Consider the following 14,521-nt stretch of genomic DNA (forward strand, 5'->3'; position numbering starts at 1 on the left):
TAGACTTTACACAATATTAGGTTCATCTTTTAGTAATTAACAACAGCAAGTACTCATGCTAAAGGCCAGCCCATTTCCAGAGTGTTAACTTACTGGTGCATTAATATAGATGAGGAACTAAACAATGTTTTATTGTTGTTGTTGTCGTTGTCAAGGCAGGGTTGTAATTACCACTGAGGACACTGAGGTCAGTGGTGAAGGATGTATTCAGAGCAGTAGACGCAGCAATACAACACTGTGAAAATACTCTATTAAAAGTAAAAGTTCTGCATTGACAATGCAGCAAAAAGTAAGTGAGTATTATCAGGAAAAATAAGTATTGAAAGTAAAAGTACACAATGCAGAAAATGGCCCAATGTGAGTTATATTATTAAAATATAATTTGATTCTTATTGGTCAAGCATTAATGTACCTGTTGGTGGGTGGTTAAATCTATAACAATGCATCATATTCTATAAACGTATAATATGTTTTATGTAAAATCTTAATCTGAGAGGTTACTTTAGCCGTCAAATAAATAGAGTGGAGTGAAAAGTACATTATTTCCCTCTAAAATGTAGTGGAGTATAAACTAACATGAAATACAAATACTCAAGTAAAGTACCTTAAATTTAGAGTACTTGAGTAAATGTACTTGTTACATGTTATATCCCGAATCTGACTGAGGTCATGTCAACTGTTGTTCTTTCTACTCTACAATTAAAATACATGATGGGAATTTTATATACAGACTTCAGTATGTTTTAAACTCAACACATTCAAATTTGATTACTTCTAAACTGACAAAAATACATATTTTTACAAAATAATTTTTATTCCAGCAGGGTGGAGAAGGCTTTGAAACAGCATTTAGAGCTTCGCGTTGGGGAATAAAATTTACAGAAAATGTAATTGAACATTTAAATGATGAATACAATATGAAAAATCCAAACAACACATTTTAATTTTTTTAGGTATGGGTGGGGTATATTTAGGCAGTGGTTCTCAACCAGGGGTCCTTGAGGGAGTTCCAGGGGGTCCCCAAAAAAATGGGGAATAGTTTATTTTCACTATTTAATTCATTATAGAAATGAGCCCAATGTGATTAGGAGTCATAAGAGTGACTATTCTGATCATATGTTTCATTTTCTCCACAGTTAACTGTAGTTTACAACTGTTGAATTGTGGTCTTAATCATATCTAACAACCAAAATCTTTTCAGATGGAGGTCCCTGAAGCGAAATCTTATCAATGGGGGTCTGTGACCTAATGTGTATCAATTAAAGGGTCCTTGACACGAAAAAGGTTCAGAGCCACTAACGGACTCATGACCTCAATATGTCTAAAGTCTAAGTCCAACGGCCTAATGTTCTGTGTGGCAGCCTAATTAAACTAAAGCAGTGCATCATATTTTATGAGCTCATCATCGTGTTGCATGTAAAATCATAATGTGCAAAGTAACCAGTAACTGAAGCCATCAGATAAATGCTGCTCTCTCTCTAGACGGTGCTTTGATAGAAGTTTCACAAAAAAATAAGAACTGAAGTGCCGGTACCTCAAAATTGTATTCAGTGAAGGTATTTTGTTGGTTTCCACCTCAGTTTTCTACATGAGGTGTCATAAAGCACGACCATGGAAGCTATCACCACAGTTTGCATCTTTATAGAAAACTATTTGTAAAGTGTTTGAATGTGTGTGTTTGAACAGTAATCGTTCCTGCTGGGTCACCTTGGCATTTGGAGTAGGGGCGAGGCTTCTGGGTGGAAGAGGCGTGGCTGTGATACGACTCCAGGGACGCAGGGTGCTGATGGTGCTGATGCCGCCGGCCGTGCCCCCTGCGGCCAGCGGTGTTTTCCCCTGCCCGTCTCTTGCATTGTCTCTCTGTCAGCAAACGGGCAGCCTCCCGTCTGGCAAAGCTTCCCAGCTGCTCCCTGTACTCACCGTACAGCTGAAACCGAGGGGAAACACTGACAATCACTATGACACAAATAAAGTCACGTATTTCTTGGCTGTCTCGGGACTGCAGAGAAGGAAAACAAGATGCAAGATATAAGAGAGGAGGTGGAGAAGGGAAAAGAAGAGTGAAGAAGAGAAGGAGAAATACCCCCTGACAACTGAGACTTGGAAGAAGGATAAAACTAGATCCAGTGCGAGGAGTCTTGAGATAACGAGAAAGAGATGGGGAATGTGCGACGTGTGTGTAAGGGATACACACCAACCTGAATACCCTGGCAGACAGAAATAGACAAAACGGGCATAGAGATCGGAAAAACCCCTCCCTGAGAGGAGGCAGGGGCTGGAGAGGAGCCAGAGGAGATCCTGGAAGAGAGGAGGGCATTCCACATCTTCCCCTTCCGACTATGTGTGCGCTTTACACCTACAACCACACACACACAATGACACACACGCACACACTTGGTGGGATACATAACACGTTATAATCCAGTGCGATCAGTTTGCACTGCACTCGTTAAAACCACAGAAGCTGTAAAATACTGCAGATCCAGGTGTAGCTGCGTCCTGCAACTGAAACCTACAGATCACATGCATCCCACCTCACAGCAGAGCAAGGAGCTAAATCATAAGGAGGGCTGGCTGCCACGCATTACTGTCTCATGTTCACACAGGAAAGGAGAGCTGACACATCCAACCATGAGGCACAGGACCAGATTACCAGAACGAAAGCTCAGCCAAGTGCCCATAACTACATCCAACAATAATAAAATAAAGGTTGTCTCACCTCATTTTAAAATATTCACATAATTACAGTATGACGAGGAAGAGTTAGTGCAATCTGTCTTTTGCAGAAGTACTCAGATCTTATACTTAAGTAAATGTACAAATACCACAGTCTAAAAATACTCCATTACAAGTAAAAGTCCTGAATTCAGATTGTTACTTAGATAAAAGTACAGAGGTATTATCAGCAAAATGTACTGAAAGTATCAAAATTAAAAGTATGCACCTTTCAAAGTGTTATATGCTCATAGAATTATATTATTCTGTTTTTATCACTAACATATACATTTTAATGTTGTCGTTCTTTAATTTGGAGTCAATTTATTTACTACTGGGTAGATTAGTATCACTATACTGCATCATATCACAAAAGCATATCATGTTTTTTATGTAACAACCAACTAGTAGCTAAAGTGTCAAATAAATAAAGTGGAGTAAAAAGTACAATATTTCCCTCTGAGATGTGGAGTAGAAGTATAAAGTATAAAGTAGAAAATGGAAATACTCAAGTAAAGTACAAGTACCTCAAAATTGTACTGAAGTATGTGAGCAAAAGTACTTGGTTTCATTCCACCGCTGGTATTTTGTTGAGATTTTCTGCACAAAAACGGATTTACACAACCAGTCCTCTATAATACATGAGTCACTACAACCACATGAGTGACTGATATAGAAGTTTATAATTAATACTCCACATAGCAGGTGGCCAGCTGTTACACTGTTAAAGGCTCTTGAAAACATCTGACATCCCTAAATCGTCAAGCAAGTTATTTTAAACCTCACTAAACACCACAAACCACAAACTGTTATTCAGAACAATAATGCTCCGGCTCACGGCCCGAGCTAACAGGAGACCAGTGATGAGATCTACAAATAAACACAAACCACTATATTCAATTTTAATTGTTTGGCATTATGCAAAGACCTGGTTGAATATTACTTTCATTAATCATTTGTTTGTTTTAAACTTGGTTTGCTGCCAAAATGATGGAGTTTGCAACTAATGGCAAGACAATGATGTGGGAAAGTTTATCAGGAAAACATTAAAAGTCAGTTAAGGATATTTGTTTTAATAGAAAACTCACCGTCATAACCTGAGTCGCCAAATGTTTAAACACGACACTTTGGTTATTCCTCACAAATTATATTAATTATTTGCAAAAAGTGTGAGCGACAAAAGTCTGGTTCTCGTGTGTAATATGTACTATTACTATGGATAACATATCAGAATTTCAATCTCTCATTATGATTTCTTTATATAATACTGGATCCATTTAAATGTAATCTCACATTAACCTCTCACCTGCTGCAAAACAGCCGACCCCCAAACACATAATTTAAATTTGAGCTATGACTCAGAAGTTAAAAGATTTGTGTTTTTCAAAAATTCAAAGACCACAACAATTGAATACATTGATTTGTGGAATGTCTCGTTGCGTTTTAAGCAAATTAAATCATATGTGACACAAATTATAATAAAGTCCTCAACTGCTTTGGAGTTGGAATTAATTAAAAAATATTTATCCAGGAATGAAATGAAGTTTTGTTGGTCTACACAATATTTAGGTAGAATCCTATTTAAGTAAATTTTATAGAAATATAACAGTACACGTAATACTCTGTTTACTCTGTACACTATAATCATTCATATTCTTATAATAGATATCGATCCCCACCTAATGTGTGAGTCACAAACAACAAATTAAAGCTATAAGTGTAAAAGAGAAGTCAATGAAAATATGTAATCAGATCCACTAAAGTAACTTTTGATTAAAGAAGACAGAAGAACACTGATTGTGTCATTAACTCACTAACAGCAGAGAATAAAAACTAAAAATCCCCCTCCACCATCTGAGCAGATGAAGCCTTTGGTCGTCAGGTCTTTACCTGTTCCTCATCAGTTGTCTTTAGCATGATGTGGTAGCAGCTCTGTTCCTGTTCTGTCTCCTGTCCTACACTGAAGACAACCACCACCACCACCGCTCTACACATTAACACAGGAGCACTAATCCATCAACATCATCAAACAGGCGCCATCAAAGCCAAGGACGGTAACAAGAGGAACCTGTGCACTGCTCACATTTGTTACTTAAACATTTTCTCATATCACATCCTGCCAAACGGACAACCACAAGATTACAGTCAAAGAACAGCTAAATCGTTATTTCAACAAACTATATTCTCTATTAAACTGCTAAACAACAGCATCTCCTGTGTTTTTTGTTTTGTAGATGACTTGTTTGTGCATTTCTGCATTATCAGGCATCTCTTTTATTTTACCATCATGATCCTGGAGTTGCTTTTCCATTAATTTGGATGTAAATTTTGTTTTACAACATGAACATCAAATCATCAGCACTTATATATATATATATATGGCAAGAGAATAGCATTGTTTATAGCATTTAGTTTGAACCTAGTGTCTTTATTTGATCGTGTAAAGCTGCATTATATGTTGATGGATATTTCTTTGGACATCAATAAACATTGACTGGCTAACTTAGGTTGTTAAACAAAGGTCATGATTACTATTTTAGATGGCATTTGTGAATGGACTCCGTTAAAAGAGCACTGAACCAATTTAGCTTTGTACTCATATAACATTGTTGGACTCACGATGGAGAGTTCATTTTTAATCCACATATTCTTCTTCCTTATCAAAACCTAGCGCCTATGTTTCCCACAATGCAACTCTATCTGCCAACAGTTTGGTTGGAGATTCAGGTGTGCTATAGCAGCGGCTAATGTAGCCTGAAGCAGAGATGAGGAGCGGGCTACAGAGGTCTAGTAAGCTTTCTAACTCTGCACTGTTTTGTTTCTAAAATGTTTATGAGATTTTACTCATTTATTCAATCAATAATCTGAATTTAAAACATTTTTCTTTTAACACTAGGACCACGTTTTTTTAGTGTGTTTGTTTGTCTGTTTATTTTTGTTTGTAATATTTTATGTAGGTACATATTAATTTATTTTATCATCACTAGAATTTTGGACATACAACTGTGAGTAAAATAAAAATTATTAACCACAAAAAATACTCAAAAAATACTATTTTATTAATAATAATAATAATAATAATAATAATAATAATAATAAAACAATATATATATATAAAATTATTATTTATAATTATTTATAAATACATAAATATATATTAAATGTATTACAGTACTATGAAGATTTTCTGAAAATAAATCACCAACTATTCTAATAATCAATTAATCATTTAAGTATTTTATCCACCGAACATGTAAAAGATTCAATAACTCCAGTTTCTCAAATTTGAGGATTCACTGCATTTCATCATCGTAATTAAAAAAAATATTTTTTTTTTGAGGGGGTGGGTTTGAACCGTTTGGCGTCCGGGAAACTGTGATGGACTTTTTAAAATTTCTCACAACAATCTAACTAAGCTGCAGCTCTGATGTATTACCAACGAATGTCATTGAATTGTCAAAAAGGAAATAAATCTTAAAGAGGGAGACAAAAAGAGACAAACGACTGACAGCGTGAGAGAGACATTGAAAGCTGTGATTTATTCATGTCAGATGACTTTGCTGTCTCCATCTCTCGACCTTGTGTTTATCTTTGTGTCACTGTGTAACTTTGTGCATCCAATGACATCATTTCCCACCACGTTCACATGCTTTTCAACATCGTTGCTGCCGCTGTCTGACTCTCCAACTGTGGAATGACCTTCCCACTCCAAGCCAAGACAACAGAGGACATACAGTATCGCCCTCTCCCTACCCCTCTAGTCGACACTACTTACTCTCAGCAAGATTACCTCGCCCTCCCCCCATTGCTCTTGTCATTTTCCTGCACTTTTCTGTCTCTACGGACACATGAAAGTAGTCAGGCGTTACTGTACAGCTCTGACACTCTCACCCCTCATTATTAGTTTCTTGTGCTCTACTATAAGAGCTCAAGCTCTAATGTTGTTCTCATTGCAAGTCTCTCAGAATGAAGAAAATAGAGAAATGTGAACCATTCCTCCCATGGCTTCATTAGGAACACAAAGCCTGAGTTAAATTACGCTTGTGCTGCTGTCAAGAGCTTTGAATTCATTCATGGATCTGCCCTTCACGAGCCGGCTTCAAAAGGATGATACTACTGTAAAAACACGAGAAACTCATGTGTAAATAATAACGGAGAGAAGCTTGCAGAGAGAGAAGGAGAGCTTCAGTCTTAGTGAGAGCTGCTAATAGACGCCGAGGTTGAAGGGCAGGGCGACATTGAGAGTTAATTAAAAAAATAACAGCACATTCCTGCGTCCCTCATGAGAGAGAGTCAGCGCTGCATATTCATAAATATCCGTGTGTGTTTGTGCGGGTTCGTAAGCATGCTAAGTTTGTGTTTGTGTGTGTTTATGAATGTGTTAAATTAATCGTTGTGTGTGTGTGTGTATGTATGTGTATGTGTGTGTGAGGCCTTACAACAATATAGCCCTGTCCCATAGCACAAGGTTAATGATAAAATCTGACCCGCTTACTGACAGACAGATCGGGAGATTAACCCCCCTGAAACACACACACACACACACACACACGATCCTTCCCACCCAAACACACACACACACGCACACGCACACACACGATCCTTCCCACCCAAACACACACACGCATGTCTCCATATGCATACACTAATTAACCAGTACAATAACATCTCCATGGCTCGTCCAAACACTGTTCAAGCTGTCATGTTCTAATTACGGCGTGTCGGCGAGGCCAAAAGAGAAAAATAAACTGTAAAATGTGTTGTGCATGAGCCCACAGTTCAACTTTACACCGAGTAATCCAGGAACTGTAGAGGCCCTTTTATCCTCTATAAAACTGGTTTACATGTAATAAGTTATGTCACGAGTCATGACGTGAAATTTAAATTTAAAGTGAATATAGGAGACAGTACAAAAGTGGCTTTCTTATACTCAGGATGCAACGATATCAATATCGAAAATGCTGAATAATGCTCAAAATGCTGGATCATGTATCGGTGACAATGGGGCCGATCTATTCAATTCAATCCTATGTTTATATAATATATACGTTATATAGTGGAATTTAAATTACGGTTTAAGTTTTGACCAATTTGTTGCTGCATTAAAAAGGATTACACTTCAATTGTAATTCCTGTTAATATTAAATGTTTTTTACCAAGTTGCTGGTGTACAATTTATTATTCTAATAACAATTCAGTAAATTAATATCTATATATTTATATGTTATATTTTGTTTTACAAAGTAAGGAGAGCGATGTTTAAGTCAAGCCTGATGTTGCCTTACACATAAAAGAATGACCCCAGTCACATCCACACAGTGAGGCATACAGCTTATTAATTAAACACTGGTATCGGATCGGTACTCGGTATCGGACGATACCCAAAGCTCTGCAGGTATCGCTATTAGGAATGAAAAAGTCAGATCAGTGCATCCCTAACTTCTACCTCTAATTTAAGTCATAAATGCATCCATCTTTGCACAAACTTTAGCTAGAAAACACATCAATATACAAGATAATACATCTTACCAGAAATTGATCGATATTCAGAACTGTCTCAAAAGTGTTGATCCGCTCCCTCATCTTATCGGCCGTTCCTCCTGCAGGTTGCTGCTCACTTTCTTGTGTGTCTTTAATATACTGTAATTCCCTCTCTGGATATCTTTGTCTTACATCTGTCCTTTCCTTTTCCTGTCTTTGCCAATTTGACGGACACACACCGTACCTGCTACCTGGCTCCATACAGTATGGAGCCCAGTGACTGACAGGTATGGCCGGTGCAACACACACACACACACACACACAGAGTGGAGGAAGCAGTAGAGGTTAACACAGACACTTGAGGCTTGACAATAAATTGTCAGCAGCTCTTAATTCCGAGGGTTAGATTCTCAGTCAGGCGGCCGATCCAGCAGATTCCTGCAGCCGGGTCATAAATGATACCAGGCAGGCCGGACACAAGCTTAAGGTATGAAAATAATACCTGCTGACTGAGTGGAGACCTTAACATTATTAACATTGTGTGGGATAGGGTGGATAATACTTCACTGTACTTTAAGTGCCTTCAATATAGATGACAGGCTTTACTAAAGCCTGACAAACATGTTGTTGGCAGTGATTGCTCAATTTTAGTTATTAAAGAGTTCAACTTGTGACAAAAATATGTACTGAGGCAAGATACTTTACAGTTGAAAGATGACAGTAAATTTTAAACATTAAACTTACTTCAAAACTATGAATAAAAAGACAAACATTAAAGTCTTTGACTATGAAAAATAAGGTCCAAAATACATTAAAAAAATGCCGCCTATAAAGCATTTCTATGCTAATGAAGAGACCATTACTGAATTATTTTGGATAAGCCGGTATCAGCTGGCTCTTACATCAATCGGGCTCTATTCTTTACCTTTATTTAGTCTAGTCGTTCTCCAACTGTGGGACCTAAAATGGGTCACTGACTGCTCTGTTGTGACCCAGTAGTTCTCACATGGTTTCTGGGTCTTTGGGGACCAGAGTGCTGCCGGTTTTTCTGTCTCACCAGGTTGTGTTTGCATTTATCTGGCGAAAAACAGCAGAGTTCAGAGAGTTTAGTAGACTGCAGTGTTTTATTTAACTTTGAGTTGGATTGGATACTTTATCACCTGCAACTGCCATTGGCTCTGAATGTGGAGAGCTGCTGTCAGCTTGAAAATAATACTAATTTCAACACTATGGAGGGAAATTGAGTGTTAACATGTTTCATTTTGCCTACAATAGATTGTTAGGGCTGGGCAATATATCGATATGAGACTAGATATTGTCTTCGATTTTGGATATCGTAATATGGCAGTACAATACAGTAAAGTGATGTAATTTTCTGAATTTACCAGACTGTTCAAACTGTTCTATTATTTGTCTTCACCCACTTAGACATTATATCCACATTACTGATGATTATTTATCAAAAGTCTCATTGTATATAAACTGGAAAAACAAAGTTCGGAAACTTGTGTTTGGTGGATTATTTCTCCGTTGTTACAATGCTAATGGTCATTGTACTTTACATCGTTGGAAAGCCTGTTTATTTACCTTCACAATGATGTCCAACTTGTAAGGATCATGCATTTGTGGGATGAGCAGCACAGCTGATTATGTGGGTAGCGCCCAAGAAAAATTTGCCAAAATGCTCCGTCAATGGTAAACAGTGTATTCTCCTGTTGGTGTTGACTCTTGTTTTGAGTTGTTTGGTGGATTGGATGATTGAACTCTCTATCAGTAACAAGGAACAAACAAGACATATTGGCAATTATACACTTTATTCATTTAATACAATATGTCAGGAGCCTCAGTAGCGGTTAGAAGATCCATACTCAGCCACAACAGCCTGGTACCTCCTCCTCATGCTGGTCACCAAACTGGTCACACGTTGCTGTGGGATGGCGTTCCATTCCTCAACCAGGATTCATTGCAGGTCAGCCAGCGTGGTTGTGTTGGTCACTCTAACACGTACAAGTTGATCCCACATGTTGAATTGGGTTGAGGTCTGGACTCTTGGCAGGTCGTTCCATTCTCTCTACTCCCACATTGTGGAGGTAGTCTGTGATAACCCTGGCTCTGTGGGGGTGAGCATTGTTTCTTGGAGGATGAAGTTAGGTCCCAGATTGTGGAGATATGGGATCGCCACTGGCTGCAGAATCTCATCCCGATATCTCACTGCATTGAGATGGCCTTCAGTGATGACAAGCCTTGTTTTGCCAGTGAGGGAGATGCCGCCCCACACCGTGACACTGCCCCCACCAAAAGCTGTTACTCCCTCGGTGCAACAATCAGCATAGCGTTCTCCACGTCGTCTCCATACTTTGACCCTGCCATCCAACTTTGGCAGACAGAACCTGGACTCATCACTGAACATGACATTCCCCCACATGTTCAGGTTCCATTGTCTGTGTTGTCGAGACCAGCGCAAACGGGCCTGACGGTGAAGGGCAGTCATTGCAGGCTTCCTGGTAGCCTTATGAGAACACACTTTTTACCATTGGCAGAGCATTTTGGCAAATTTTTCTTGGGCGCTACCCACATAATCAGCTGTGCTGCTCATCCCACAAATACATGATCCTTACAAGTTGGACATCATTGCGAAGGTAAATAAACAGGCTTTCCAACGATGTAAAATACATGCCAATTAGCATTGTAACAACAGAGAAATAATCCACCAAACACAAGTTTCCAAACTTTGTTTTTCCAGTATATATTTTGCAAAAGCACCAATCGTCAACCCTACAACATCGTCGCAATATGGATATTGAGGTATTTGGTAAAAAATAATGTGATATTGATTTTCTCCATATCGCCCAGCACTACGTTCTGTGCAGGGTACTTTTCCTGTCTTTTACCTGATGCATGTTGCACTCCAACAACCTATTAATAACCTGAGCAGGTAGAAAATGGATGGATGGAAGCAGCTTTCAGTTTATGTGCAGGAAGAAAGTGGAACTTTCCAAACCTGACTGAATTTAATCCAGTTTTTTATTTTTTAAACGATTTTTTGTTGTGGCTTTTTTGCCTTTATTTGACAGTGATAGTGATAGTCATGGAAGGGGGTAGAGAGAGGGGATGACGTGCAGCAAAGGTCCGCGGGTTGGATTCGAACCCCGGGGGTTTCCATTTAATCCAGTTGTAAAACGGTTCTCCCTCTTATAGCCTACCTATAACATTAAGGGCCGCTCTGTTCCAGTAAGCAAAGCCTGTGAGGCAACATACACAAAACCAGGACCCTGAAACCTGCACAGCTAAATGGAATCCAGCCATCATTAATGTAAATAATTAGACCTGTGCTTTTTCTGCTATGACATGACAAAATGTCTGTGGTGAAAATGGTGAATTACACGGTCAGCAACTTAAACCCCCAGACCACCAGGGCAGCTCTGATATTATCAGCTTTTAATTCTTGCATTATTGTTATTTAACTCTAATATTATCACATTTTTTAAAGTGTCATGATCATGGTGATTACTTTCTTGCAATGACAATTTAAATTTAATTTCAATGCAACATACACTTTAAAAAAAAAATCAAATCTAATAAATGCATTAGCTGAATTAAAGACTTAATGTCCTGTTCAATTTAATTTAAGTTTCTGTAAATAAATATCACCGTAGCCTTGATATGCTTTTGGGAAATTAAACATGGTTTATATTCAGTATGGTGTTTTGTTTGTTTTCCCAATAGCACAACTCTGTAAGCTACAAATTAGAAATCAGATTTGTCAGTCCTCCAATGCCACAAACTGATTTCCTTGTACTTTCTTTTCCGTCTCACCTACGACTGAACTCTTGTGTTTAGCCTTTCACCTTTTCTCCCTCCCTCTTCCCCCTGAAACTTTCCCTCTCACCACCCCTTGTCCCCATCCATCCAGCCCCCACCCCTGAGGTGAAACCTTACTCGTGGATAAATTTAGCAGCAGTGTGACCCAATGTTCACTGACACACTTCTCCGCACTTCTCATGCTGTTTGTCTATCTGTACCCATCTCTCCCATGAGGCCTGTTGTACAGACGGATGCAGGGCTTTAGACTTTACACAAAAACAGTCACACCTTATTGACACCATTTCGCAAACTTCAACATGGCGTTTCATCTTGTGACTGCTGATAATAGTTAATTACGCTAATAGTTTAATTATTACATTAGAGCCACCTCTAGTTGAAAAGACACATCGAGTGACTGCGATATCATATGATATTTAATGGCTTAATCGTCTACATCCCAGTCATTCCAGTCTGCAGGACATTTGGCTGGAAGGTGAACATTATCCCTTTTAGTAGCCTGTAACATTTGAGACTTATAAGATCTATTTCACTGCTGTTGACATTCTCACAGATTGAGACTCGTCTCCTCACATAACCTCATTTTTAGCCACATCCATCAATTAATTGTAACACACGACCAGCCGTATCAAAGCAAGCTCAAACATACAGCGTGTCTCACACACACACACACACACACCACCCTGCTGGCGTGTGTCAGTCAGTGTGTCACAAGTCAACAGAGGGTGCTTCCTCTTTGTAAAGGTCAAGGGTCAACAACAGCTGTGTGACTTGGAAGTAATTAACACAACTTTACAAACCAAGCGAGCAATAATTTGGTGCTTTGCAGGTCAAAAGACGTCGAAGGTTAAAACTGTGTTAACGTCTTGTTTAGTGTTTTTCTGTAACGCTTTATTTCATGGGTCTGTAATTTCTGGATAATTTCTTAATCATTTCCGAAAAGTTTCCTGGAAAGAACTATGCAATTAGGTTCTAATTACGGGAGAACATGTTGAATTTTCACACACTGTCAACACCAAGTTTATTACAAATTAACCAAAGTTAGAAGCTTTAAGTCCATGACCGAAATGTTGCACCTCTGTACCCGGTGGTTAGATAATATAAGAAAAAGGGACAACAGAGGCAGTGTTAAATTGGTACACTTCAAATTATCTGATTACAATTAATTACCAGTGAAATCTTCTTTTATTCAGTGTACAGCAGACAAAATACAATTCAGCACACACAGGAAATAAAGTTTCAAATAATAAATTAATAATAATTTGGATTTAAATGGTTTTTCTTTCACGGAAATGTTCTATTTTCCGTATAATTACTTAGAAATTACGTAGCTCTTTCCAGGAAACGATCTAGAAAATTATTAGGAAATTACAGGCCAATAAAGCGTTGCATGTTTTTTGTTTTTTTTAAACCAAATTGTGTTATCTATTTTTACTTATACGTATTCAATTCTTATTTCATTTCTTCATTTAATTATTTATATAACAGCATGCAATTGTTCAATCCTGTAAAGTATAATGATGGTAAGAACTTAATGTTAAAGGCCTATATTTCAGTGTGAAGCAGATACTTACTATGAGCTGAAACATGGTTATTTAAAAGCAGTTGAAACAACAGTTATACATAACCTAAACACCTAAAACACCTTCAACCTAACCAAGTTTTAACCTCAACAAATACTGGAAACACTAATAATACTGACATATATTGCAACCTCACAGCCTCAGTGTGCATCTGTGAAGATTTAGCCGGCTAAACCATCATTCTGAAAATATACTCAGCCATATCCTGCTGCTAATCAATAAATAAATCATATTAGGAGAATCTATTAACAGCTCTACACATAAACTCCTCCAATCCTTCAAGGCTCTAATTTCCTCTCTCTCACACACACACAGACGCCATCACAGCTTTCACACCTGAGAGATGTGAGACTCCTCAGAGCGACTATAAGCCTGTAAATAGTGTGATTAACTGAGATTTCTTATTTATATCTGACCTGCGGGGCCCCTGAGGGGCTCCACAAGGGCCGGCGGGAACTAGAGGTTTGCTTTGGGCAATCGTCCATCGTCTCAGAGGAGAAGAGGAAGAGGAGACAGAAAAGAGGAACAACACTTTGTCAGGCTGCTCTAACACATTTATAAACACCCCAGCTGCTCCGACCTCCGTTGCTCATGTATCCGTCATTCTCTCGTCTTATAACTCACATTCACCTCTGCAGAAAAAATGACCTTTAAAAACACAATGCTTCAAATCAATCGCTGAAAAAAACAATCTGACGCTGTGAGTCATTTATGTCCACAGAGCAGGTGTGACTGGATGAAAACAAATATGAGTCAATGGTAGATACGATGCTCCTGGGAGGAATGACCATGATTCTGGATGAGCATTTAAACAGATGAACTGGAGGATATGGTGACATGACTTCATCTCAACACGTACATCTAACCTGTCTGCTCAGGTTTCCTGTATATAGGTATTTATATCCACCAACACATGAAAA

The 14,521-nt window shown here is 38.3% G+C and overlaps 1 protein-coding gene across 2 annotated transcripts in view; it reads right to left on the reverse strand.

Moving 5' to 3' along the window:
• The window catches only part of LOC141778834 (chloride channel protein 1-like), a 36,412-nt gene that overhangs the window by 19,846 nt on the left and 2,045 nt on the right, over nt 1-14,521 (reverse strand). Inside the window, exon 1 of one of the 2 annotated variants that reach the window (XM_074653311.1) lies at nt 1,708-2,957. In XM_074653311.1, the coding sequence (XP_074509412.1) occupies nt 1,708-2,317 (610 nt within the window). In that variant the 5' untranslated portion in view covers nt 2,318-2,957. Of the gene's footprint in view, nt 1-1,707; nt 2,958-14,521 lie in introns of those variants that run through there. The other variant, XM_074653312.1, reaches the window with a different exon arrangement.

Source organism: Sebastes fasciatus, chromosome 12 (genome assembly GCF_043250625.1).
Source record: "Sebastes fasciatus isolate fSebFas1 chromosome 12, fSebFas1.pri, whole genome shotgun sequence".
Classification (NCBI taxonomy): Eukaryota; Metazoa; Chordata; class Actinopteri; order Perciformes; family Sebastidae; genus Sebastes; species Sebastes fasciatus.